The sequence below is a fragment of the Rhododendron vialii genome, chromosome 4a, assembly GCF_030253575.1.
Source record: "Rhododendron vialii isolate Sample 1 chromosome 4a, ASM3025357v1".
In the NCBI taxonomy this organism is placed as follows: domain Eukaryota; kingdom Viridiplantae; phylum Streptophyta; class Magnoliopsida; order Ericales; family Ericaceae; genus Rhododendron; species Rhododendron vialii.
In genome coordinates this window covers 29,918,501-29,944,172 of record NC_080560.1, presented here as the reverse complement: position 1 = coordinate 29,944,172, position 25,672 = coordinate 29,918,501, and the positions used below count along the sequence as shown (strand labels likewise).

At 39.7% G+C, this 25,672-nt stretch overlaps 3 protein-coding genes across 5 annotated transcripts; 2 read left to right on the top strand and 1 right to left on the bottom strand.

Moving 5' to 3' along the window:
- Window positions 1-1,035: 1,035 nt before the first annotated feature.
- On the top strand, window positions 1,036-7,244 carry LOC131324711 (serine/threonine protein phosphatase 2A 57 kDa regulatory subunit B' beta isoform-like). Of its 2 annotated transcripts, XM_058356793.1 has the most exons (3): window positions 1,231-2,524; window positions 2,643-2,718; window positions 6,667-6,810. In XM_058356793.1, exons 1-3 carry the CDS (start codon window positions 1,388-1,390, stop codon window positions 6,672-6,674), a joined length of 1,221 nt encoding a protein of 406 aa, XP_058212776.1. In that variant the 5' UTR covers window positions 1,231-1,387; the 3' UTR covers window positions 6,675-6,810. The 2 variants fall into 2 exon arrangements, with proteins under 2 accessions (XP_058212775.1, XP_058212776.1); XM_058356792.1 differs by lacking the exon at window positions 2,643-2,718 and having other exon boundaries at window positions 1,036-2,524; window positions 6,667-7,244.
- A 3,298-nt stretch (window positions 7,245-10,542) lies between these two features.
- Window positions 10,543-24,397, top strand: LOC131324710 (uncharacterized). 2 transcript variants are annotated; one of them, XM_058356790.1, is made up of 4 exons: window positions 10,543-10,781; window positions 14,259-14,369; window positions 21,351-21,419; window positions 24,090-24,397. In XM_058356790.1, exons 1-4 carry the CDS (start codon window positions 10,635-10,637, stop codon window positions 24,138-24,140), a joined length of 378 nt encoding a protein of 125 aa, XP_058212773.1. In that variant the 5' UTR covers window positions 10,543-10,634; the 3' UTR covers window positions 24,141-24,397. The 2 variants fall into 2 exon arrangements, with proteins under 2 accessions (XP_058212773.1, XP_058212774.1); XM_058356791.1 differs by having other exon boundaries at window positions 10,569-10,781; window positions 23,980-24,212.
- Window positions 14,392-16,574, bottom strand: LOC131324709 (uncharacterized). The gene is made up of 2 exons (XM_058356788.1): window positions 16,281-16,574; window positions 14,392-15,308 (listed from the first exon to the last, which is right to left on the bottom strand). Exons 1-2 carry the CDS (start codon window positions 16,572-16,574, stop codon window positions 14,838-14,840), a joined length of 765 nt encoding a protein of 254 aa, XP_058212771.1. The 3' UTR covers window positions 14,392-14,837.
- Window positions 24,398-25,672: the final 1,275 nt, after the last annotated feature.

Here is a 25,672-nt window from a genome sequence, read left to right as displayed (position 1 = left end):
CATTTTTTAATTCAGTATTTAATATGTTTACCAAACAGCTTTTCAACTTAAAAAATTCAGCATTCAGCTTTCAGTACTTAATTTTTCAGCATTTAGTTTCAGTTTTCAGTTTTATCAAATAGGCCCTTAGTCTCCAGCAGTATTGTATACTGGATTGGTACGGCAGTATTGTAATGCTTGTTTTTTTTTTTTTTTTGCAACAATTCTTTTTTTGTTGGATTTGCATTTTAGTGTTTAGGAAATGTAATCCGTGGATAAATCTGAAATCTAACCGTGACTTACGGATTGGATTAGAATCGAATCGTAAAACTTTTGATCTGGATACGAATTATATTTTCAAGAAACTGTGACTCGCGAATTAGGATTGAATTCATAGCAATCCGATCCAATCCGAACTAGGGACAGCCCTAATAAAAGCCATGTATTAAATAGACACAATGGGATAGAACTTTCATACTCGTAGTAGCCAAAATGCCAAATATTGTGGGAGGACTTATCAAAAAACAAATACAAGTAAGGCTCAGTTCCGGAACGGGTTTTAAGTACTTATTTTTTAATAAAGCAATTTCAAGCTAAAAAATAATAGGCTTAATAAAAAAATATGCAATATGGATCTTGTTTAAAAGATCTCGATGAAATCTTTTATACGGTGTAAAAAAAATCAAAAATTATTTTTCATTTACATTATTTTTTAGCTTGAAAATGTGAAATAAGTACTTATTTTTTAAGAATGTGTTCTGAAACGGGCTCTAATGTAATACCTGTAACACTCTGGGAGGAACAATAAAATAATGATTATTTTAAAATCAGTCCGAATGGGTAGGATAATAGATAAAAAGTTACATTGATATCTAAGAAAGAAAGACATATTGATATCTGTGAAAGTGTATTAATATCCATGAGATATGTATTGATATCTGAATTTATTTGAAATTATGTGTACATTATCGTCGGCTTAATGGGCTGAAGTTAGCAAAATCGATAAAATAAATCTTTTCTTTTTCCATTGCCTCTCTCTCATTTGAATTATCCGCACTTTTGTCACATTCTCTATCTATACTCTCTCCCTCTCTCTCTCTCTCTCTCTATAGTAACCAGAAGAACCTCCCCCTGTGCGATCGACGGGCCCGCTTTCCGGTGATCCATTGGCGGCGCTCGCCGTTGCGTTCTAGCTTCCCAATGTTACAATTTCTCTCCAGTTCTCGACTATATCCATTTTTTGCTTTCCTCTTCAATAAAATGTCATCACCGCAAAAAGCTTCGCTGATTTGAATGTGCTTATCGGTGCAACCGATGAATTAAATAGTATTGCGAATACAAGTCTAGGGGTTGGGGTTAAATATCAAAGAAAAGAATAATTTCTGGGGTTGGGGTTTATTAGAGTGAAATGCTGAACAAATTTATAAAACGCCGGCAGCGTAAGCCCTTCAAATCGGACGGTGGTAATGACTTAGGGTTTATTCCACCAGGGAATCGAAACTCCAGTGCTGTTTCAACCTCGAATCACACTTCTAGAACCACTCCGTTATCCGTTGCCAATTACGGTGTCCCCCCACCTAGTGCGACCGTAGAGACCCTACCTATGTTCAGGGACGTTCCGGCCTCTGAACGTCAGACCTTGTTCCTTAGAAAAGTTCAGGTTTCTTGCTTCCAATTCGATATGTCTGATGCCCTAAAAATGATGAGGGAGAAGGAGATTAAGAGGCAGAGTCTAGTTGAGCTCGTTGATTTTGTGCAATCCGGGTCAGGGAAAATCACAGAGACAAATCAAGAAGGCATTATCAAGATGATTTCTATAAATATATTCCGTTGTTTGGCCCCGGCATCTCATGAAAATACGGGTTCCCAAAACATGGACCTGGAAGAGGAGGAGCCCTACATGGACCTCGCGTGGCCCCACTTACAGTTGGTGTACGAGCTACTTCTGAGATATGTGGTGTCCTCCGATACTGACACCAAGGTTGCCAAGCGGTGCATTGACCATTTGTTTGTTTTACAACTTCTTGACTTGTTTGATTCTGAGGATCCTCGAGAGCGGGAATATTTGAAAACAATCCTCCACCGGATATACGGGAAATTCATGGTGCATCGCCCTTGTATTAGGAAAGCGATCAATAATATATTCTATCGGTTTATATACGAGACAGAGAGACACAGTGGGATTGGTGAGCTCTTGGAGATTCTTGGGAGCATAATCAATGGGTTTGCTCTGCCAATGAAAGAGGAGCATAAGTTGTTTCTTGTTCGAGCTCTTATACCAATGCACAAGCCTAAGTCGATTTCATTATACCATCAGCAGCTCTCATACTGCACTATTCAGTTTGTCGAGAAAGATTACAAGTTGGCTGACACTGTAATAAGGGGTTTGTTGAAGTTCTGGCCTGTCACCAATTGTCAAAAAGAAGTGCTTTTTCTTGGGGAGCTAGAAGAAGTGCTGGAGGCAACACAGGCTGCAGAGTTTCAGCGCTGCATGGTCCCTCTATTTAGACAGATTGCGCGTTGCCTTAATAGCTCTCATTTTCAGGTTTGGGAAAGCTTTGAAACCCTCCATTTTCATTTTTCAATGGTCCTGAGTTTATTTCGTTTGATACTTCTCATCATGTTTTATATTTCACATCTGTTTCATAATTTCGGCAAAGCAGATTGGTGCCTTGCCTTGGGGGTTGAAATATCATAGATGTGCAATTGGTGCTGGTTTAAACTATATATCCTATCAGGGTTAGTAATTGTTGCGCATGCTCATGACTTTCCTCTCCTCCTTTTGCTCGTTGACAAATGTCTGCTTATGATTTCTCATAGTTTTCTCGCAGTGACGAGTGTAAATTTTTGAAGTTTTGTTTCTGCTAAGTTTTTTATTTTATATTGACTGGTCATATGCTCCTTTTAGTCATTTGAAGTCCTGCTTATCGAGTAGTCTTTTCTCATGGGAAATCCGTTTGAGGGTGTTATGCCCATCAGTTTCGTATATGAATAAGTAGCCAAAACGGCTGCACTACGCTTTTCATGTGTAGTTCTTTTTTGACCTGTAGTATTCCTTCTCATGCATTCTTGTTTTGTATGTTTCATGTTCACTAGAGGTAAATATGACCTGCCAGTTACTATTCCTAATGAGGTTCTGGCTTGAGTCTCCAATTTTTTACCCAGTTGGTGCTTCATGCATTTTGATGACGTTTTTTTTGAGGGATCGCCATAAGTTCATATGCTTTTTAGTTTTTGATTTAGGGGTGAGAAAATAACCTACTGGCCCGATGAAACCGTCCAATCTGATTCGATCTGATCCAAAGGCCAACGGTTGACTTCTTAAATTCTAAAATCCTTGGGGTCAGCTGCGCGTCCAAATCATTATGATTTATCGGATTACAGAGAGGTAGTGAGTTTGTGAAGATTTTGAGTGTAAAATTCAATCTTACCGACTGTAGTGGCTGATGCGTGGTGATAATAATCCATATCATGCCATAGGTGGCTCCATTCCATTTGCTTTAGAGAAGAGCCCTTAACGTCCTTTCTCGCCTCTCTTTTCAACCCTAATCTTTTCCTCTTCCAGTAGGTTCTGTTTTTTACCTTCTTTACAACAAAACCATAATTTCCTCTGACACATACTACAATCTTGTAATCACAAAGTGTAATACCCCGTACCTTGAATGCATTAAGTTTTCGTTAATGTTATGGAACCCTTGGTCAAATATTTGCTGCCTTTTAATGAAGCTATTAGCTATATTGTGAATAACCTTTGGGTTTGACTTAGTCAAATAATGAAATGGATAGATATGGAAGTGCACGTGAACTTTTGGATGTTTGTGTGAGTGCTGGTGGCTTGACTGACATGTGTGTAGATACAAGTTTCATGTAATTTAGAAAGAGACAAGAAAGTGAAGGAAACAAAGAAAATGATAACTATTAAATGGCCAAGTGTCAGTCCCTTAGATCTCTTTCATGAGACAGCTTCATATAGTATATATAAAGAAGGGAGAAGAGGCTGGAGGGGGAGTTCCTGGAAAGGAACTAGCTGGTTAAACTCTCAGGAGGAGAGCAAAATAAAAAGAGAAGGGCGTGTGCATGGAAGTGTATTTGTTAAGTTATGTAAATGTTTAAGGAAGTGGGTGATGGTTTTCAATAATTGTTTGGTATTTATATTGAGCTGGTGGCCTACGACCCTCGACTTGTTATGTCTTTGTTGAGGTGCTTGAGGATCGGGTTGTTACACACAGGTTCTTGAACCAGTTGAACTGTATGGACGAGTGCCTAACAATAAGAAGTACAAGCTTCAGATTATTCCCCCTCCCCCTTACTGCAAGGCTTGCGGTATTGACGTCAGGGATGGCTATATTTCTCGGAGCGAACTCCGGGCGCCAAACATTCCCTCAACTGTTTGAACGAGCTGCCCGCATGCAATTGATTCGAATGTAATTGCCATATAGAAGTAGACGCGATGCGTTCTATTTGTATGAATTGCGAACATACGCCCTTCACTTAAAGGCTATGCCATCGTAAGGTGCTGCTGAATGGAAGGATGTCATCAACGTCCATGAAAGATGAGTGAAAATTCTAGATCGATCCGTGCTCAATCAGAAGCAAGTTGACGTCATCCCTGGTGACCGGCCCTTGTAGGTAAAAACATCGGATATGTGGTCCAAATCATTGGGCCAGCGCGCATAAGGGTAAGGGTCTTAGAACCCGAAAGAAAAAGAAATACTAGCACCATGCCAAATGTGCCCGAAGAAGAAGAGGGCTTTCTCATCCCTCCATTTTTCTCCGTCTGTTAAGGTAAACTGGGAGGAGGGATGCCCTTTAAGCGCTTCAATCTCTCTCCCCATCCCCGTAAACAAAGATAACCTTTTCTCACCTTTTTAGTTGATTGCTTCTTCTTTTGGGGTTGCACAACGAAGGGATGAGAAGCGAATAAACAGGGAAAATAAAAGAGTCTACTCGAGCTATCCGTCTGAATACAATTGCAGCCCAAACAAACCGACTGCTTTGGGGTCAAGTAACGACACCGTTGGAATCGAGTCCTTCAATTTCCCATCCGATATGATTGGGTTGGGTGGTGGGCCGAGAGTGAACCCGGTCAGATCGAAAAGTGATTACCCCTACTTGTGATCTTGAACCTACTTAAGACTTTTTGAACATCGTCATAGAACACCTCTAAAGAAGTAAACCTGAAGGGTCACGAAAGACTAGAATGAGAAACAACATGGAATGTATAGGATTTTAAGCACGTACAACCATCAAACCAGAGACCAAAGCATGACTTGACGAAACAGAAAGTATCATGGTACGTCGTCCTTCCCTGAAATGGAACTTTCATGCTAGTTCTTACTCCTGCATGAAAGTCGATCTAGTATGACCAACACAGTTGTTCTTATTTTATTTTCTTCTTCCAAGCCATTCTTAGAAAGACCTCACTGAGTTACTTACGGAATCTCAAATCTTTCTCGGCCGCCTCCGGTCCGGTGGGTCAGTCATCTAGCTCCGCTATGGGGCTAAGTGTATACCGTCATGTCGAGACTCTCTTTTGAAAGTGAGATCACCACCAGCTTGTTGAAGGGGGAAAGCCCCTCCTAATAGAGTCCTTCTAGATCTATCTTTATCATTCGTATCTTTCTAGTTGCAAAAGTTTTTGGATTTGTTCTAACCAAAAAGACTGTTGTCCTGGTGGTGTTCGTATACCACGAAATACAAATCTTTGTCCAAAACTAATGCAAGCCCATGTTTACAAGACGTGCAATATGACTATATGTTGGATAACTCTCTGAAAATTAGGGGGCCGAAGCCAAACTACAGAAAATTCTGCAGGTCCGCATTCCCAACTAAGGAATCAAAACAATAAGCTGCCACTTAATTTGAGGACAGAATTATGCTTAATTAAGTCACTACCAGAAAGGGACTGAAATACCTAACCCAAGTAAAAAAAGTTTGATGCAGCACAGGGGAAGGGAAGAAATGTGGTAGAGGATAAACTGACAAGAAGGTACTGAGATATAGAAGAAGCAGAGGGTGGGAGAGCTCTGCTGAGAACGGAGGTATGGGGGAAACCTGCAAATAGAAAGAAATAAGAGGAGAAGGAGAAAGAAATAAGGTAACAATGTATGAGGAGGAGGAGGGCTGCAGCGACCACAATAGTGAAAATGTTCTGTAACAGTCGACCTCTGGAAAATGTAAAAGCATTTAGGTAATCGGTGTGACTAGCATATGACCAATAAGTGGACGTGGACATCCCTAGATCATAGACTAGAGAAACAAGACAACCAAAGTTAATCCCAAAAGGGTCAAAACAACTATGTTATGGAAAAGCAAACCCTAAAGTACACCTGAAAGGCTGAAACTAATCCTCTTGTTATGGGCCCCGTGGTCAGAGCTTAATAGCAAAATCTATTTCGTGATCTGAGAAGTCTTATTTGTGTTTAGCTATTTGAGTGCGATAATTTTGGTCTGTTAGAACTCTGGGCTTAATAACTTAGGTTTTTATTCAACTTTGATATTAGTTCTTGTTTTGGTCCTTGTTCATACAATGTTTTCTTACTATTTTCGTCTTATGGTAAAATTCTGCAGAGAAAGTTTTTGAGATTTTTAATGGTTGATACAAGTTTCTTTGATGCATTTTTTAGTTCAGAGTACCTTAGTGTTCAAATATCCCTATCTGTGTTCTCATCCAGCTTCATGCTGCAGGTTGCTGAAAGAGCTCTTTTTCTATGGAACAATGACCACATTGTGGGCTTGATTGCACAAAATCGGAGCATCATTTTGCCAATCATTTTCGATGCATTGGAGAAGAACATTCAGTCTCACTGGAATCAGGCAGTCCATAGGTTGACTGTTAATGTTCGCAAAATGTTATCTGCAATGGATACTGAACTGTTTGAGGAGTGCCGAAGGCAATATACAGAGAAAGAGGTCAGGGCAAAAGAGAAAGAAGAGCGGCGGGAATTGAAGTGGCATAGATTGGCCGCTGCCGCTGCACAAGGAGGGTGAGAGAGGATGTGAATGTGATTTAACTCATTACTTTACTTGGCTTCTCTATCTTGCTCTTCTTTTTGCAGTTTTTTTCCCATACTCAATTATTTTAGCAAGCAGTGTAACTTAGAATGCATAGATAGTTGCTGGTGGCAATATGCTGCAGACTAAAAATGGTTTGTGAAGTATCGCTTGTATTTTTGCTCCTCCAAATGTAGGAACCATTTATTTGGTTTTAGATGCACAAACAGGGACTTATCTTCCTATGGTCGATTGATTTCTAATGGGTTTTGTAGAAGTAGGAGAGCATTTTCGCGTTGTCGTGATAATTGTTTATAATTATTTTTTTCCGCATTATTTCCTTTTTATTTTTGGTCATTCGTAAAATGCACAAATTTGTAACTTCGTTCCTTTCGAAAATCTTTGTATTAGAATTTTGTAGGTGAGGCTCGGTTGTGCTATATGTCTTTGGTATATTGAAAAATGATTCTTGCGCTCAGCTTTTGTATTGATGCATTCTTTTTCTTTTTCTTTTTTTATCTTTATTAGTATATATGATTGCCCAATTATGTAGTGTTTCTTAAAGAACTTTTACATATAACAAGGGTGAATTTATAGATTTATGAAGATAAGGGGTCAAAACTATTTTTCGAAATATTTGACAAACTATAAGTAAAACATGTTGGGCCTGAAGCAGCCAATGTTTGACACGTCCATGGCCATGTGGCCCATGTTTGGTACACTCTCTCCAGTTCTCTTTCTTTTTTCTTTTCTTCTTGTTTTGATCAGAGCTCTCTCTAGTTCTCTGTTAGCCAAAACATCGATTAAGTCATTCTCCTCCTTTAGTATAACTTCGTAGTTAGCTATAGCTCTGCCACTTCCGAAGCATCTCTGAGTACGGTGTTGAGTCATTTTTTTAGGAGTACAAATATATATTCATCACCAAACACTACAAAGTACAACGGACCTAAAAGATCCGAACAAGCAAAGAAAAACAACTAAACATAAAAATTAAACCAAATTGATAGCTGGGTTGATGGAGACCATCCGCCACTCGTGAATGTAGCTGGAGGAAGATGGAGAATTCACATCGCAACTGAAGCTCAACGTCCTTTCGTCTTACCGCAATCGCTGCTACAGAAGAACTCACAGATTTGTCGCAAGGCTAATCGAATCTAAGAGCCAAAGACCCCGTATCTGAAAAACCAGATCAGGGTTGCTAAGGTTCAAAAATGATGGGGTGGTGGGAGAATATGCCTCATGAGGACGAGAGTTTCGACCACCACACAACCATAATGGTGAGAGAGAACTAGGAGAGGAGAGGAGAGGAGAGAAGGATGAGGGAAAAAAGAGGTAGAAGCCGCCAACAAAGATGAGGGTGGGCTACTGACTCTCTCTCTCTCAAGGAAGAGAGAGAGGCTCTCACTCTCTAGATCTCTCTCGATATTGAGTCTTTTGAGTTATCTTGTTCTTGTTCACTTACATGCTTGGTTTCGTATTTAAGTACTCCTTTATTTCAATTTACCCTTAAATCTTTCATAAGTTGTCTTCCGAAATGAATCTGCTGCCTTCTACTACAATTCTCACTGCTTAATTTTCTCAATTGTTAGTCTTAAACCACATTCAATTCCCCCCCTCTCCTGAATTGAATTCCACCGTTAAGCCCTCTCTCTCTCTACACTATTTTGTTGATTTCTGAAAATATTTTTCATATACCAATCAAACACCGAAAATAAAAGTTCAAATTTTATTTTCTGAAAAAATATTTTACATCGAAACAAACAGAGCCTAAATGTCAAAACTGCCTTTCTTTTGGAGCCAAAAGAACACCCATTGGGGTTGTCGTCAACATTGTATACATCGGCTCCCACATCGGGAGTTTGTGTATTGTGTGTGTGTGTGTGTGTGTGTGTGTGTGTTTAAAGGGTCTATTATACCTCTCTCTAGTCAGTAATTGCCTAAGTGAGTTGGTATGTGGAATTGTCCGCTTACCCTCATTCCAAAACAACCAAGTCTCGCCTACCCGTTGTGATTTGGGTGTTTGATCTTTGGTGCAGGTCCCTTGGGCCCTCTATCGTGATACCACTCTTTAGTGGCAGGGCTCTTGGGCCTGCGTCAACTAGGCTGGTTTCCACATCGGGAGTTTGGGATATTATGTGTGTATATGTTTAAAGGGTCCATTATGCCTCTCCATAATCAACAATTGCCTAGGTGAGTTGGTCTGTGGAATTATCTTCTTGCCCTCATTTCCAAAACATTGTATACATCAGAGGGGATTAGTAGGGTGTGTTAGAATTAGCAGCAGAGAGCCAGAGGGCCCGTAGCACTCGAAAGAATTAGCAGCAGAGAGCCAGAGGGCCAGTAGCACTCGAACTCTAATCACTACTAGGGAAGGGAGATGAGCAACTAACTTCACTGGAAGTTGGGGGGAAAATTTCACACAGGCATCTGACCTTTTACACAAATCACACATAAACACCTGACCTTTCTTAAATTTCATATAAACACCAGAGCTTTCTAAAAACTCATCAATCCAATACCTGCTGTCACTCTTTCATCTAACGAGAGCCTTAGAGGCAAAAATTAATTATGACCCTTTAGAATAAAATAATCAGAGAAATAAGATCTTTGCACTAGTTTAAACGAATTGAAAATTGGAGAACTTAATTTTTTAACCATATTTTTTAATATATAAACGGTCTATACATGGTTGAAAAATTAATTGCTCTAATTTTTAATCTGTTTAAATCGATGCGAAGATCTTATTTCTCTGAAAATTTTATCCTAAAGAATCATAATTAATTTTTGACTCTAAGGCTCTCGGAAATCAGTCCTAGGAGATATTTAATTCTTCAACTTTTTTAGAACTGACTAACGAGAGCTTTAAAGTCAAAAATTGATTATGATTCTTTAGGATAAAATTATCAGAGAAGTAAGATTTTCGTACTGGTTCAAACAAATAAAAAATTGGAGCACTTAACTTTTTTTCCGTTTGGTTTTAGACGGAGATGTGATGGCAGATGTTGAATTGATGAGTTTTTAAAAAACTCAGGTGTTTATATGAAATTTAAAAAAAAATCAAGTGTTTTTGTGTAATTTATGTTAAAGGTCAGGCGCCTACGTAAATGTTTTCCAAAGTTGGGGTAAGTTCATAACATTTCCGTCCATTTTTTGGGATGGGAGATAGTAATTGGATTGTAACCTTTGGTTAGTTAAAGAGTATGGGCGCTGCTATTTGCAGCCTTTTATTTTCTTTCATAGTCCGTTAAAAATTTTCAATTATACTCGACAGTTAGTTACTCAAATTGAGATATATTTTCAGTATCCAATTATCGAAATATAATATTTTTTTTAACAGCTATTTACCGAAAATGTATGTTCGGAAGTTATTTATCGAAAGTTGAATATATTTTCGACATGTAATTACCGAAATATAATTTTGTTTTCAACAGCTATTTACCGAAATATTATGTATGATTTTTGACAATTATTTACCAAAATATAGTGGGCTATGAGAGAAAGTAAAGGATTGCGAATAGCACATCCAATTGATAGTTAAAGAACTAATAAGATAAAGCAGCACCCTATATCATCACTCCTCTGTATCTATATATATCTGTGTGTATCAGATATTACTTGTAACATAGTAAACCAGTTGGATAAAACCCTAAGAGTGGTGGCGAATGTCCAAGAGAGGAGGAGCTGTACTGCAGGAGGATGTGCCGTGGAGGGCCTCCCCTTCCGTAAAACCCGTCCCTAAAATCCATCACTCTCCCGTTCTTCGTCTCCCCCAAACCCCTTACTCCAATTACGCCCTCTCTGTCATGAAGGTTTCCCCCCCTCTCTCTCTCTCTCTCTCTGTCTCTCTCTCTCTCTCTCTATATATATATATATATATATATATATATATACACACACACACACACACACACAGTTACACACAGATGTGGATTTAATACTGGGCACAGTGTGAGAAAATACCCAGTAAGCTACGGCTTTGTTTTCTGGGTATCGGATAATATTTGCTAAACTTTTCTCTCCTGCTGTTTTCATGACTTATTATATGGACTCCGTTAGGGTAGATGTTGACTTGAGATGAAATAATTTGAATGCTATGAAGCGTGGGGCAGGGGATGATACGGATACGGTAGTACGAACACCACCCTTATGTCGGGATATATATCTGTAAAAAGTAAAGAGTTTTCATAGTTATTAGTATTCTAATAGGCATAAAAGTACGGCTAAATGAAATAAAAAGACTAGTTGAATTTCTAATACCAAGCGTTTAGCTCATATCAATTGCCAAAGTCATTCCAAACAAAAAGAAAGCCTACAAAACTAAAATGAAGCGTTCAATACATTCCCAAAGTCCAAAAAAAGAAGTGAAAATTCTTATTAATTTCTGCTCATATGAACTTCAATCTTCAATTAGGAAGTTCAATTGCATCTCCTTTGCCTTGCTGTGATACTATTTTACAATTCCTCCCTTTAAATTTCTACTTATGCAATAAAAAAAATTCATTTTAGCGCCCTCCATATCTCAAAAGTATTCCGACACATCACGTAAGAAACCCTCTCGCATCTGAAATTTAAACATTCAATTTAGGTACTACATGATAATTGTTTGCTGTATACGGTGTGTGTCGGGGCGAATCGGATCGCATCAGTATCCGATACCCATACACGAGTAGTTTCGTAGTATTTGTGCTTCATAGTTTGAATGTAAATCTTCAATTGAATAGCTCAAATTCCCCTAAATCCCTTTTTGCAATAACCGCTATGTCATGAAGGCTCTCTCTCCCTATGCATGCTGTGGAGTAATCATCCTATGTGGGACAAATTGGTGGACCGGTGGTTGTCTGAATAGCGAGGTTTTTTTAGTGCAAGCCATCAATTCCATTATTAGTGATAGCCATTGCAATCAAAGCGATAAGTTGGCCTGCCAATATTGATGAGTGCAAGATTGTCATACTAGTAGTATGAAGACTCCGGTATAGATATACATGGGGCTATTGGTTAGGGAAGAGCGGAGGAAGTTCTCAGAGAGAATTGGAGAGGAAATACACTTTAGCAAGGGCTCATGGTTAGGTATTTTACCCCCTTATTATAAACGCTCAACATAGTGGAACTCTCATTGGGCTGTGAATGTAGGCAATGCGAGGCCGAATCAAGTAAATTCTCAGTGTCACATTTTATTGCTGTTTCTTTTGTGTGCGGTGGGGTCCCTAACTTTCAAACAAGTGGTATCTGAGCACAAGTAGAGTTTTGTGGTATCGACTTTCAAACAAGTGGTATTGGAGCACAAGGAGAGTTTTGTGGTGTCATTTGAATAGTTTAGAAAATTATTTTGCACAGAAAGAGAGAAGGTTATTTGCGTGCAGCTTTGTGTCGTGGGAAGAGGTGGAGAAAAAGGGAAATTATGATGAAAGGAGGACCAATTTGTTTGATATGGAGTCTGGGTGTTGCAAGGGAATAGATGAGGAAGTTTATTTTTCTCTACTAGGAGACGAAGCAATGGCTTATGGCTCCATGCGAAGACCAGCACGGATAGTGACGAATACTGTTGGTGGCTTTGGATTACCAAACGGCATCCAATGTGGCAAGCCTAGCAATGGACGTCTTGGAATTTATTTTGCTATATCAGCATTATAGCAGAAAACTTTAAGGAAGGAGTATTTTCAGAGGTTATCAGGGCAAATTCGCTTGTGGGATCATAATTGTTGAATTGTGGTCGGTATAGAGGGGTTGGGCAGATTCAGCGGTGATGCGTGAATTGTGATGGCACATGCTCAAGGTGATCCGTGATAAATCTGTTTCAATCATGAGGCGAGTAGTACAAGTCATGGGTGAAAACTGAAAAGTACGAGCAACAATTGCAGAATACACACGTGGCACATGAGTAGTGTGAGATGTGGTGTGCTTGATTTGTGGTTGGAAAGGATGGTAATGTGTTGCTGATGATCACAATAGGAAGCTCCGGGCATGGAAATCGAGACAGAATGGAAAAGGTGCGCCAAAAGGTGGCTGGTCTCTTTCTATGTTGTTTTGGTTTGTGGTGGTGTGGACACCTCAAGGAGTAGGTGCGGATCTTTTAGGATGAGCTTATGTGGTGAGATGGAGCCATGGCGAGCCCAGGTAAAGGGCGAAAACACCTCGGTAATGTCCCCTCAGCATGTACCATGTTAAAAAGCCATAAAAACCAACGAAGCAAATTACAGAAGAATTACACGAAGCACCAAGTGCACGTGAGAGAGAACCACCTGGTACATCACATGCTGAGGTGACATTACCTTACAGGGGACCACAAGTCTGTTAGAGTTTTGTTGTTCTAGGAGATCCTTTTGGTTATGCGAGATCTTCCCTCCCTTCTGCAATGATTCCGATCTGGGATACGTGAACATATGTCCATGCAGCGATGTCAAGTGTCCCTCTACAACAGTCTTACCCTTAGTTACACGAAGCGGGAGCGGGAGCGGAGGCGGGGGAGCGGATGATCACAGAAGTGTGGGAGCGCCATTGGGAGCGGTTAGGAAAAATTATTAAAATTATAAATATATTTTGAAATTTTATATTGTTAAATGTCAATATAAAAATATTATTCTACCACAAAATATTACTATTAAAATTATAAGTTTCTAGTTATAGTTCAACATCTTTATTGTAGCACATGATTACACAATAGAGCTCTTTGTGCATATTAAGTAGGCGTAAAAGTTAAAGGCATTAATATGACTTTAGAAGGTTAATATTAGATGTGCTCACTAACAAGATCAAAACAACTTTAAAGGTACCAATTGCAACTTGAATCGTAAGTCTCTCAACCGTTTTTTGGGTGTAAGTTCCCATATAGGTAAGGAACAAGTTCCCGTCGTCATTGGGACGGGTTTCTTGGAGTTTCCTTCGACGGGAACGCAGAAACGCGTTTCCGTCGAAGAAACGTGGGCATAGTTGAAGGATCCTGCAACTAAGGTCTTACCATTCGTCGTAGTGTGGTGAACCTAGCTTGGTTGATTTATCTCTGTTTGGTTTAACTTCAAGATAGCACGGTCTTGGGCTGTGCTCTAGGCCAAATCCTTTACATGGGCTTGCCCCCTCGACGGGCTATCCATGGCCCAATCTTTTGGGGTCATGTATTCTGACCCCTGCAGTATGTGTGGTTATGGATAGTTGTTGTAAGATTTTTCTCTTTGTATGATTGTATCCTATTGACTATATGTTAGTTTTTGTGTACATGTTTTCTTATGGGCGTACATTTTATAAGGTTCTGATCATTCTAATACTATGGGGTTTGGATTGAAAATTTGCAGCATCCAAATCCGGTTCGAAGTGGGCTGGGGAACGAAGCTATGGTGGAATCGGCAGGGCCGGATTGCATTATACCAGGACAAATCACTCCCATAAGGTTACTAGGTCTCAAGGTACGTTTCTATTTCCAACATCTGGAGAATGATTCAATTTTGAGTTTGTTCATTTGTTGTTGTTCGATATTGGGTACCTGAAGACCAAGTGTTGGGTTATTTAATTGTCTTCGCTTCTATCGTGTTGTGGAACTGTAGTTCATTTGTTTTTTTGCTAGAATAAACTGAAGTTCATTTTTTTTTGTGATAAGAAAATAATTATATTAGAAAGAAGGCATTAAGGGAATGCCACCCGTATACAAAAAGAGGCCACAAGACAAAAAGACCCTATACACTTCCATGTGAAAGGAAAAGCTCAAACCAATCTAAGAATTGGTCAAGAGAAGGATTACCAGCCCTCTTGTCCTAACTATACAAGCTATTCATCAAAAAACTTTTGATACTGACCAACGATTTTTCAACCCCTTCAAACTTCAAAGCATCTAGAATTTCTTTCCGGCGATGTGATCCACATCAAACAAAGAGGGATCAAAGTCCAAACCCACTTCTGTTTCTTTCCCACGTTAGCACCTTTCCAAGCAATTTAGGAGTTCCATCACATTTCTCGACAAAGCCCACCGAATACCAACCAAGAAGTTGCCACGGTCCAAAGCTCCCATGCCACCGGGTAGTGAATAAGGAGATGATCAACCGACCCGTATCCCTTTTGCACATACAACACCAATTGAAAATGATTATCCGCCTTCGGATCAAATTATAAATCGTGAGAATTTTTCTTTGAGCCACACACCAAATAATAAAGCTTACCTTTAACGGCGCCAACGTCTTCCAAATTGCTTGCCAAGGAAAGGAAGAGTTGCCCCTCCCACAAAGAGATTGATAGTGGAATTTCACATGAAAAGAACCATCTTTTGATAAATTCCACCGAATCTCATCCTCCCCTTCTCCTATCCTTCGAATATCATGCACTCCTAAAAGCAAAGCAATCAAAGCCTCTTCCTCCCACTCATTCACTTTCCTAAACCAAACCAAACCAAACCAAACCAAACCGAGCCTTAAGTCCCAATCACTTGGGGTCGGCTACATGAATCCTTTTCCTCCATTGAGCTTTGTTAAGAGCCATTTGTTCACACAAACCTACTATACTCATATCGTTGCGTACCACAGCATCTAAGTCAATTTAGGTCTACCCCTCCCCATAGCATTGCTACCCAAAGCTATCCTATCTGCTCTCTTAACTACTGCGTCTCCTGGTCTGCGGTAGACATGTCCAAACCATTTTAGCCTATTTTCCCTCAACTTCTCTTCTATGGGTGCTACACCTACCATCTCACGAACCATTTCATTTCTAATCTTGTCTCTTCTAGTTTTACCACACATCCACCTCAACATTCTCATTTCTGCTACACTCATCTTGTTCACCTGTTGCTTCTTAATAGGCTAACATTCTGTCCCGTAAAGCATCGCTGGTCTAATGGCAGTTTCATAGAATTTTCTCTTCAATTTTATGGGTACGCTCTTGTCACACAGTACACCAGTAGCGCTCCTCCACTTGAGCCAGCTCACTTGAATCCTTTGGGTCACATCATCGGCAATCTCTCCATCTCTACTAATGATTGATCCTAAGTATCTAAAGTGATCACTCTTAGGTATCTCCTGGTCTAGGATTATCACTCTTTCTTCGTGCGCACTGCTTGTACCACTAAACTTGCACACCATATACTCAGTTTTACTCCTACTTATTCGAAAACCCTTTGACTCTAATGCTTCCCTCCAAATTTCTAGTTTCGTATTAACACATCTTGCGGTTTCATCTACGAGGACAATGTCATCTGCAAACATCATACACCATGGGATATCCTCCTGAAATTGTGTAGTCAATTCATCCATAACTAAGGCAAAAAGGTAAGGGCTCAAGGCTGACCTTTGATGCAATCCTACAGTGATTGGGAATTCACTCGTTTCCCCTACTGGTGACTCATTCACTTTCCTACGCAAACTAATGTCCCATACTACAACTCCTTCATGAAAACGAAGATAATAAAAAACACTAGCTTCTTTGTCGCAAGCCAAAATATAAATACTCGGGAACGCTTCCCGCAAACTCACTTCCCCACACCACACATGCTCCCAAAACTTAACCCTTTTGCCATCACCTACCACCAAGTATGTATTCTTTTGAAAAGCATCCCACCCGTGCATAATTCCCCTACAAAGCGCCACCCCATTAGGCTTCTCGCCTGCAAAGATGACCAATCTCCCCATCCGCAACCATACTTCTCAACAACTACCTTCCTCCACCATCAATCTCTTTCACACGCAAATCTCCATAGCCATTTGCCCAACAGATTAAACAACTTTAACCACCTCACTCCCAAACCTCCCTCCCCAAGGGGCGCACAGACCGTGTCCCAATCAACGAGATGTTATTTGAATTCCTCCCCCTCCCAAAGAAAATCTCTTTGAATCTTTTCTAACCTCTTTGCCACCAACACTGGAATAACAAACAAAGACATAAAGTAAGTAGGCAACTATGTTGCTCAGACTCGGGTACAGGAATCGGGTGCAGGTGTGAATCTAGGTGTCGGACACCTCAAATTGAAAAATACATGATACGTGGATATGGATCCAGATTTGGACACGGGTACGGGGATACTATATACTATTAGTTTATATATATATATATATATATTTCATAAGTTAACAGCTCAATAAAAACATGTACTAAATCAAGGATAAACACATGTCTTTATAGTCCATATATAAATAGCCCATTAATAAATAAGATGTCTTTATGGCCTACTATGTGAGAAATATAAGCCTTAAATGGCCCAACCCATTAGGCCCAAACCAAACAAATAAAGAGCCATGTCTTCATAAATACTAACAAAACCCTAAAGAGTCTTTTGACGATAGAGCAACAGCTCTGTCTACGACAGGAATCGCAGTAGCAGCAGCTCTTCATCCAAGTCTCTCTCTCTCTCTCTCTCTCTCTCTCTCTCTCTCTCTCTTCCCCTGTTCTTGCTCCATCGTCGTCATCAGCCCCGATCGATTGTTCATTTTGTGGTCTTCTCTCCTCCTCTCTTCATCTTCATCTTCTTTCTTCTGAGATTTGGAACTGCAAAGTAAGCGTATCCGGATTCAGTCGGCTGTACCCTGTACGAATCTCGCACCCGTACCCGTGTCGGGTCATGTCGACACGGGTACTCCACAAAAAATGGGGAGTCCGCATAAAATAGGTAGGCAGACTTGAAAGCATGCTGTTCATTAAAGTAAGTCTACCTCCTTTTGGGATAAATTGGCGTTTCCAACCCGCCAATCTCTTTTGAAATCTTTCCACCACTGAGTCCCAAGTTGACTTTGATTTGAAAGATGAACATCGGCAGCCCCAAATACACTGTTGGCATCGACGCCACCCTACAACCCAGAATGTGAGCCAAAGCACCAATATCATCCACCGCCCCAATCAGAATCATTTCTGAATTTCCCAAGTTCACCTTTAGGCCTAACACAACCTCAAAGAATGGTTTGAACTTTTCCTACCATAGGCTATGTAGCACCCACACTCCAAAAGGGCGCCGTGTCCATGTATTGGACACGCCATGTGGTGTGTCCAATAATTTTTATTATTTTTCGATAGGGGACACGTCAGAGACACAGCTAGGGGTCAAAATGTAATTTTTGGGGGTTAATATGAAATTATTCAAAACATTTGGGTTAAACTGTAATTATGCCTTTGAAAAAAATTTATACAATTTGTGAAATTATTCATATACAATGGTTCATAATTTTTTTTTTATATATGTACATATATTTATTATTTTATTTTTTTATATACGTGGCGTGTCCCCAGCCGTGTCCGTATTCCCATTTTTTTAGAATTGCCGTGTCCCGTATCCGTGTCTGTATCCGTATCCGTGTCCGTGCTACACAGACCATAGGAGAATGGCCTTTTTGTCTTGTGGCCTTGTATTCGGGCGGCATTCCCTTTGTGCCTTTTTGTTAATAAATTACTTATAAAAAAAAAGAGAGGATCCAGGCTAAGAAACAACAGATATGGGCACATGACATGGGAATTCTAAATCAATGGAGACACAGACGAGGTGCGAACACGGAAAAAATGAACAGACATTTTCTTTTTCTTTTTTTAATTTTGGTTAGTATGAATATTGTATCCTCAAACACCCAAATTATTGGAGAAAACCAAGCTAGCTCAGTTGGTTTGTCTCATTTCCCCCCAGTGGAGGCTGGTGTTCGAGCTCCATGAGGGGCGGGTTTAGGGTCACGGCTATGGGCAGCCTCTGAACCCCTGTTGACTAACATATTAACACCCCGCTAATGTATGTCGGCTTGACAGAAAAAAAAAAAAAAAAACCCAAATTATTGAACTCAACACTAACTTAGCACAAAATAAAAGCTAACATTGTTTGTTATAGTTAAGAGATATCTTTCGAAAAGACACGTGGCATAAGTGAAGTGTTTGTTATAGAGTTTAACCACTGAAATAAGTTTTCATAGTAGGAAGTGAAACCAAGCCGTGTCCCCTCGTATGCGTGTCACTTGAGACTCTTGTGTGTCGGTGCTTCATAGGGTTCAAGCATACATATACGTCTGCTATTCCATTATTCTAAGGCTGTGCGGAAGTATGGAAAACTTCTACTTATCCATTGGTATTAGCTTGACCATCTAAGACTCTTGATAAAGGGTTTTGTATAAGAATATGATTGGCCAGGTAATTGGTCTTTCAATGTATACTTTCTAAGAGATTGACTAAATAATTTACAAATATTTGAATAGTTCAATTCAAAGTGAATGTAGAGTATACGATTGGTTATGTTCATGAGATTCTAAGTCAAATTGTCAAACAAATGGTACATGCGTGGCTTTGAGAATGGATTGAATTGAGTAGAAAGTACATGGACTTGGTGTTTAACATCTGTGACACAACACAACACAAATAAAATAAGAGTAGGTGTAGATGAAACAATGATATTAAGGGTATGTGTGGTATGACAATAAGAGAGAATTGAAATGACAGCTTTCTACACTTGTAGTTGTAAGGGACGAAGGGTAGCATCAATTGGAGATAAGCTGTAGCCAGATGATTAGTCGCCGACGAATCGGCTAGGTGGGATGAGGTGGCTAAGCCAGATTAACCGGAAAATTAGGCGACTATGTGGAATTAATCGGGGGTTAAATGCATAATTTTGCAAAATTAAGGGGGTTAACTATTAGTGGTGACATACTATAAGGGTTTTTATATACATATACTCTATACAGTATAGATGATACTCCATTAATCTAAACCTAAATAGATCTCCTCGTGTCAATGTCTCACTCTCATAATGCCTCTTTGGTACTACGTGGTTTCATTTGGTTTTGAACTATGGACATTGAACTTTGCAATAGTGATTGACTAGTTATTTGATAAGTACTTAGTTTGCATGTCTCTATAGTCTATACATTAAAATGTTTGATTTTGAGGGATGGATTGATGGACGAATGTCTGATGTTTTCATTTTGGATGTTATTTAATATTTTGTCCTACTTATGTTGTTCTACTTGCTCAAAACTTGGGAATGGAGAAGGAGAATATTCTAAAAAGATTAAAAAAAAGGAAAAACTGACTAATCCTAGGCTCTAGGCTGTGCCCGGCCGCCTGACTAGCATCTAGCGATTTTAGAACATTTGCCATATGCGATTGTAATATTTTGGTTTGTATGGTTGCTTTGGTGTTTTAATATTGTCTATAATGGATAAGTTATTTGTTGTTTATTTGTTCTTTTTTTATTGAAATATATTGCTATGTTTTATGCGGATTGAATGTATACAGTGTCCACAGATGCATTTTATATGTTCTGTTTAAACGCATCCCGACGTGCCCATGTCCTGTTTGTTATCCAATGCGTCTGTGTTGTATTGCTGTCTATGCCGCAGAATCACTAATTATTTTTCATGTGATTGTGTGTCCTATTTGTTAATGCGTCTGTGTTGTATTGGTGTCTATGCCGCAGAAGTGCTAATTATTTTTCACGTGATTATTCGTAACTGTGGATTAATTAGATCTTCGCTTTTCCCTTATGGTGGTTTGGCATGAGAGGGAATGCAAAAGGGCAGTTCATCTAGGGTGTCCACTCCAGTGTTTCTGTTGGCTAACATGTGGTGTTCTCCTATGACGCATCAAATGGCATGTGTCTCATGAAGCCACCGGGTTTCTAGAATAGTAGTTAGCGAGGGGAAAAGGCTTTCGATATAACTTAATCCGATGTGGTGGCATCTTTTATATTCATTGTCCATGGAAGTGTACGTTTGTTGTCTGCTCGGAGGCTATGTTAAATTGATTCTTCCGACACTTGGATATGGGCATGGGGTCCATGGCAGATATGTTTAATTGGCCATTACTTATCATGCATATTTGCTAATCTAAATTTACCATTAACTATGCATAGAACTTAGGGATGAGATACCCCAAGGCACCTTGTAAACGCCATTTATCCTTACAATGAAAGAATTTTACTGAGATAGATGAACAGAATGTCCCCATGACCTTAAAATGGAAATTAGATGAATCCAACACACACTCATAACTGTACCCGAAATTCATACCCTGGTCCATTTAACTGAGGGCCATGAATGATGAAGCTGTGCGTCCATAGTGAAACTAAAAGGGTTCTGTTTGGGGCAGACAAAGAAGCCTGATGTTTTTACACTAAAAGAACATCTATACCCGCCATCTATGCACTCTGGGGGTTAGCCGTAGAGTTGAGATTTATCTGGAAGCTTGGTGTTAGATCCACTATTGGGTCTTGAAGAATGAAAGAGATGAATACATTGACGAGGCTTGTATTTTTTCAACGCCATGTTGAATCTAGAGCTTCATAAATCTCGTATCATCTGCTGTTTTATCCATTTCTGTTTTTCATTCTTATACACATTTCTGGCACCATACATTCTATTTTCCAATATATTTACTGCAGATTCTGCACTGTTCTTTTGAATATTTTGTTTTGTGATCATTATCATTTCATTCCTCCGGTGCAGGTATGGCCCATTTATGTCGACTTAACATTTTTGGAACCTGTTGGACGACAGCTTAAGACCATTGGCAAGGTAAAATTCTTCGTTTTGGTACATTTTCTTGCTGTCCTTGTTTAATTTCATTGGGGTTAGGAGCTCTCCAGAAATAGTCATAGCTTAAAGTTAAGATACTCATACATGCATCTCTCTCTCTCTCTCTCTCTCTCTCTCTCTCTCTCTCTCTCTCTCTCTCTCTCTGTGTGTGTGTGTGTGTAGGGGACACCTAAAAAAAACATCTAAAAAGACACCCCAAATCTCAATCTCATAGTTCCGATCAAATTTTGATGATCTGAGCCGCTCAATGTGTTCAGAACGTGATTTTAAGGGTACCCACGGGAAATCAGCAAAAAAAAATTACTGGGAAGGGCTTGATTTGTGCAGTTTTTTATTGAACTGTTCGGATGAAATCCTTCCCGATCATTTTTTTGCTGATTTCTCGCAGGTACCCTTAAAATCACGTTTTGATTACATTGAGCGGCTCGGACCATCGAAATTTGATTGGGAACTTTGGGGTGTTTTTTTAGGTGTCCCGGAACCGCCCCGATTTACTTGTATATGTATAGATGTATGTGAGCGTTTGTGTCTACATATGCATACACTAGACTCCCGAGCACACCCAATGCCTGTGCAAGTTGTGTTATCCAAAAGATAGAGAACGAAAAATCTTGATTTCAGACTGTTTACTAAAAAGTTCATTCAATCGAGAATCGACAGGGTTTCTTTTCGATATGCTGGAATGTGGGTGTGGAAAGGTAGAGTTTGGTTCCTTGCCATTTTTAGGACTTCTTTGGACGAAACAAACCAAGAGAGAGAATCAAAGAATAACAAACCAAGAGAGAGAATCGAAGAATAATAAAAGGACTTTTATTACTCTCCGAGGGTTACAATCGACAGAAACTAAGTTACTTCTGCTCCTAAAACTTGTACTGGAAAGACATAAATGTAAAGGGTACAACTTAAAGGAATAGACAAGTAAAAAGTAGAAGCATTTGGGCGATTGATGGGGGCTTTGCTTTGATGAATAAATCTAGTATTTATAGGCTCACCACTTTGCCCTTTGAATTCAAACTTGGATGATTTCCCTCTTCAATTTGAACTGGGCAGTTACTTGACTTGTAATTGCGTGTCCAGATTAGGTAGTTACTTATCCAGGTGTCTTCTTCTCCAACATCCTCAATTCAACTGCCTTTGTCTTAATCCAGACCATTTCTGTCCTTTCTTCAACCTTTACCATGCGTCCTTTATCGATCACCACATTCTCGACAGGCTAAAGAAGTTGCCAAATGTCCTTCACTCGACACAACCTTCTCAACTTCTATCGATAGTAAGAATTTTGGCAAAATAGGGTGTAAACAGAGACTAATGAAATCTGGGCTGTGAAAGTAGAAAAGAGGGGAGAAGAAATTTGATTGGCAAAAAATTAGAAGAGATTGTGACACAGTTAGTGAATTAAAGAAGCAGGAAGAAAGAAAACTGACAGAAAAAGAAAAGAAAAATGAAGAATGAGTTAGTGAACGTACCACTAACCAAGGAATGATTGAAGAGGATTGAAAAACCAAAGAAAGAGGGTTTTTGCAAATACCATTCTGTATTTGCTCCTCTGATTCCATCTCCATCAAAATCAATGGAAGAGTAGTTGCCTTATCTCAAAGAAGACAGAAAAGTGATGCTGTTAGACATTAAAATGGGTAGATAATGGGGCAGTTATATGTGGGTGAGTGTAATTACTACTTTGTCCTGCATTTTAAATAAAATTAAAGCTCTTTAAAAAGTAAATATGCTATTTTCGGTGATAGTTTTGGAACAAAAAAGTGTGAGCCTAAAACAAATGTTCACACCATAAAGGGGTGTTCCTTTTTAAATAGTAAGGGATCGATATGTCTCTGTATGTTGTGTGTGTGTTTTTTTGTGTGTGCATACGTGTACATGCATGTGGCCAAGATGGCAGGACCTAATGGCGATATTGATTATTCCCTAACGTTCCCCAGGTGACTCAAATCCTTGACTTCCTAGTCACTGTACCACTGAGCTTACCACTGGACCACCACCCTTTGGTATAAAATCTTCTTGATATTCTGCCGTTAAAAATGCCAATCAACGTTCAATGTAGACAATGAAATTTAATTTTGTGGGTTAGTTCTATGGAACAAATTGCTAGATCCTTAGTTGGATTGATCAAGACATAGCCACGCGGCTTGAATAGGACATGTCAAAACGTCATTTTGCCAGAATTGTGTTTTTACTTGTGTCTAATATGTAAATGAAAACAAAACAACTTAGACGAAGCCTGAAGGTAATTAAAGCTATGCATATTATACTGATGGACGTTAAAAGGCATAAGTTTCATTATGATGGAACATAACATCGTGTTCTAATTTCATAGTGGCTGACACATAATGAGAAGTATTTGAGGAGTGTCGATGTCCAACACGACACAGCTCCTCCTTAAAGTTGTCTGTGCTTCTTAGCCCAACGCTAAGTTATGTCTGGACTATTGACTTGTATATCACAGTTATTCCTTAAAGTTGTCTGTGCTACTTACGAGCTCCGACGCCTTACTTTTAATATATTCCATCATGTATATGATTTTCAGGTATATAGTTTGTGACAACACAGAATATAACCTTTATTACGTAGCATACCATGCTCATGAACGTTGCTGATTGTCCTTTTTTGTTTGTGTGTGTGTGTGCATGCGTTCAGATCGTGGATTCAGCTTGTGACATTATGGATAAGTCATTTGCAGATCGTTAGCAATTGGGAGTTTTATTTTGTGATATAGGGCTCGCCTCCTGTGGATTGTACTATGACTGGAAAGATTAGAAACCTCGCCCAGTGTGCAGAGCAATGGCAGAAACCCCTGTTTTTCATGTAAATTTGACATTTTTGTTATGTTTATTTTTGAAGTCTGAATTCTTGGCACCTGGGTAATTTTGGGTTTGTATAAATTTTGCTGTGGTCAACTTTGGGACCCTATACGTAAGGGATATCTTCTTTCTGAGGCACCCAAACAAGTGGTTCGCAACAATAATTTGAGCTTGTCAAAAGTAAAAAAGAAAAGAAAAGAAAGGGAGTTGTCTTTTTGGTGGGGAGTTGTCAAAAACTTCTTGGAATGGAATTATCACTTGATGTAAAGGGCCGCTGACCACGCCCTAATTTAATAGGTGTGTGGCCAAACTTACGCAGACTTAGACTATTTTCCTCTCCGGTCATCAAAGGCATGTCATTTATGCCGGGACTAGGGGATGCACAATAAATTTATCTCTTGCGGCTTACCCCTTAGAGGTTACCAAACTTCAAACTTAGGATGTTTAAATTTACGGCTTATTTTTGTTGCGACTTGAGCTACCATTTCGAGTTTAATAGGGCACCTCATACATCTTGGTTTGTTTTTTTTTTTTTGGTCAAACGGAATAGAATTAGGGGTGTCAAACGGGTCGGGCCGACACGGGCACGACACGGTTAAATGCGGCACGGGCACGGCCCCACGGCACGGTTTTAGTAGGCACGCGGACTGGCACGGGGCACGGAAGTGGGCAGGCACGGCACGGAAGTTGGCCTGGCACGGCACGGCACGACACGGTAGTTGAATGGGCACGACACGGTTCTAGCCGGGCACGGGCCCGACACGGTAGTTGAATGGGCACGGCACGACATGGTTTTGGCTGGGCACGGCACGACACGACACGGTTCTAGCCGGGCACAACACAAGGCACGGGAAAAAAGTTATTAATTTGACTTGTGACTCATGAATATAATGTGATTAAATGACAATAATTTTAATTACAAAACAAGGCATTTTAGTTTCATAATTTATAAAAAATAAGCTTTTAAATTGGAACAACTAAAAATAAATAAGGAAAAAACTAATTTTAAAGAAAAAAAACCTCCATGTGATTCAAATCCAAGTCCTATGAAACTTGGGTTTGAAGCACGGCCTGTTTGACACCTCTAAATGGGCACGACACGATTAAAAATAGCAATCAAGTAAAACGGGCACGTCACGAAGCACGACACGATTAAAAAATGAGCCAACATGGCACGACACGATTTAAGTAAATGGGCCCAGCCAGCACGATTGAAAATGGCACTACAAGATTAAAAAACGGGCCAGCACGGCAAGACACGATTTAAGTAAATGGGCCCAGCCCGGCACGACATGATTGAAAACCGGCACGACAAGACACAATTAAAAAACGGGTCGGCACAGCACGACATGATTTAAGTAAATGGGCCCGGCCCGGCACGACACGATTGAAAAACAGCACGACACGACACGACACGAT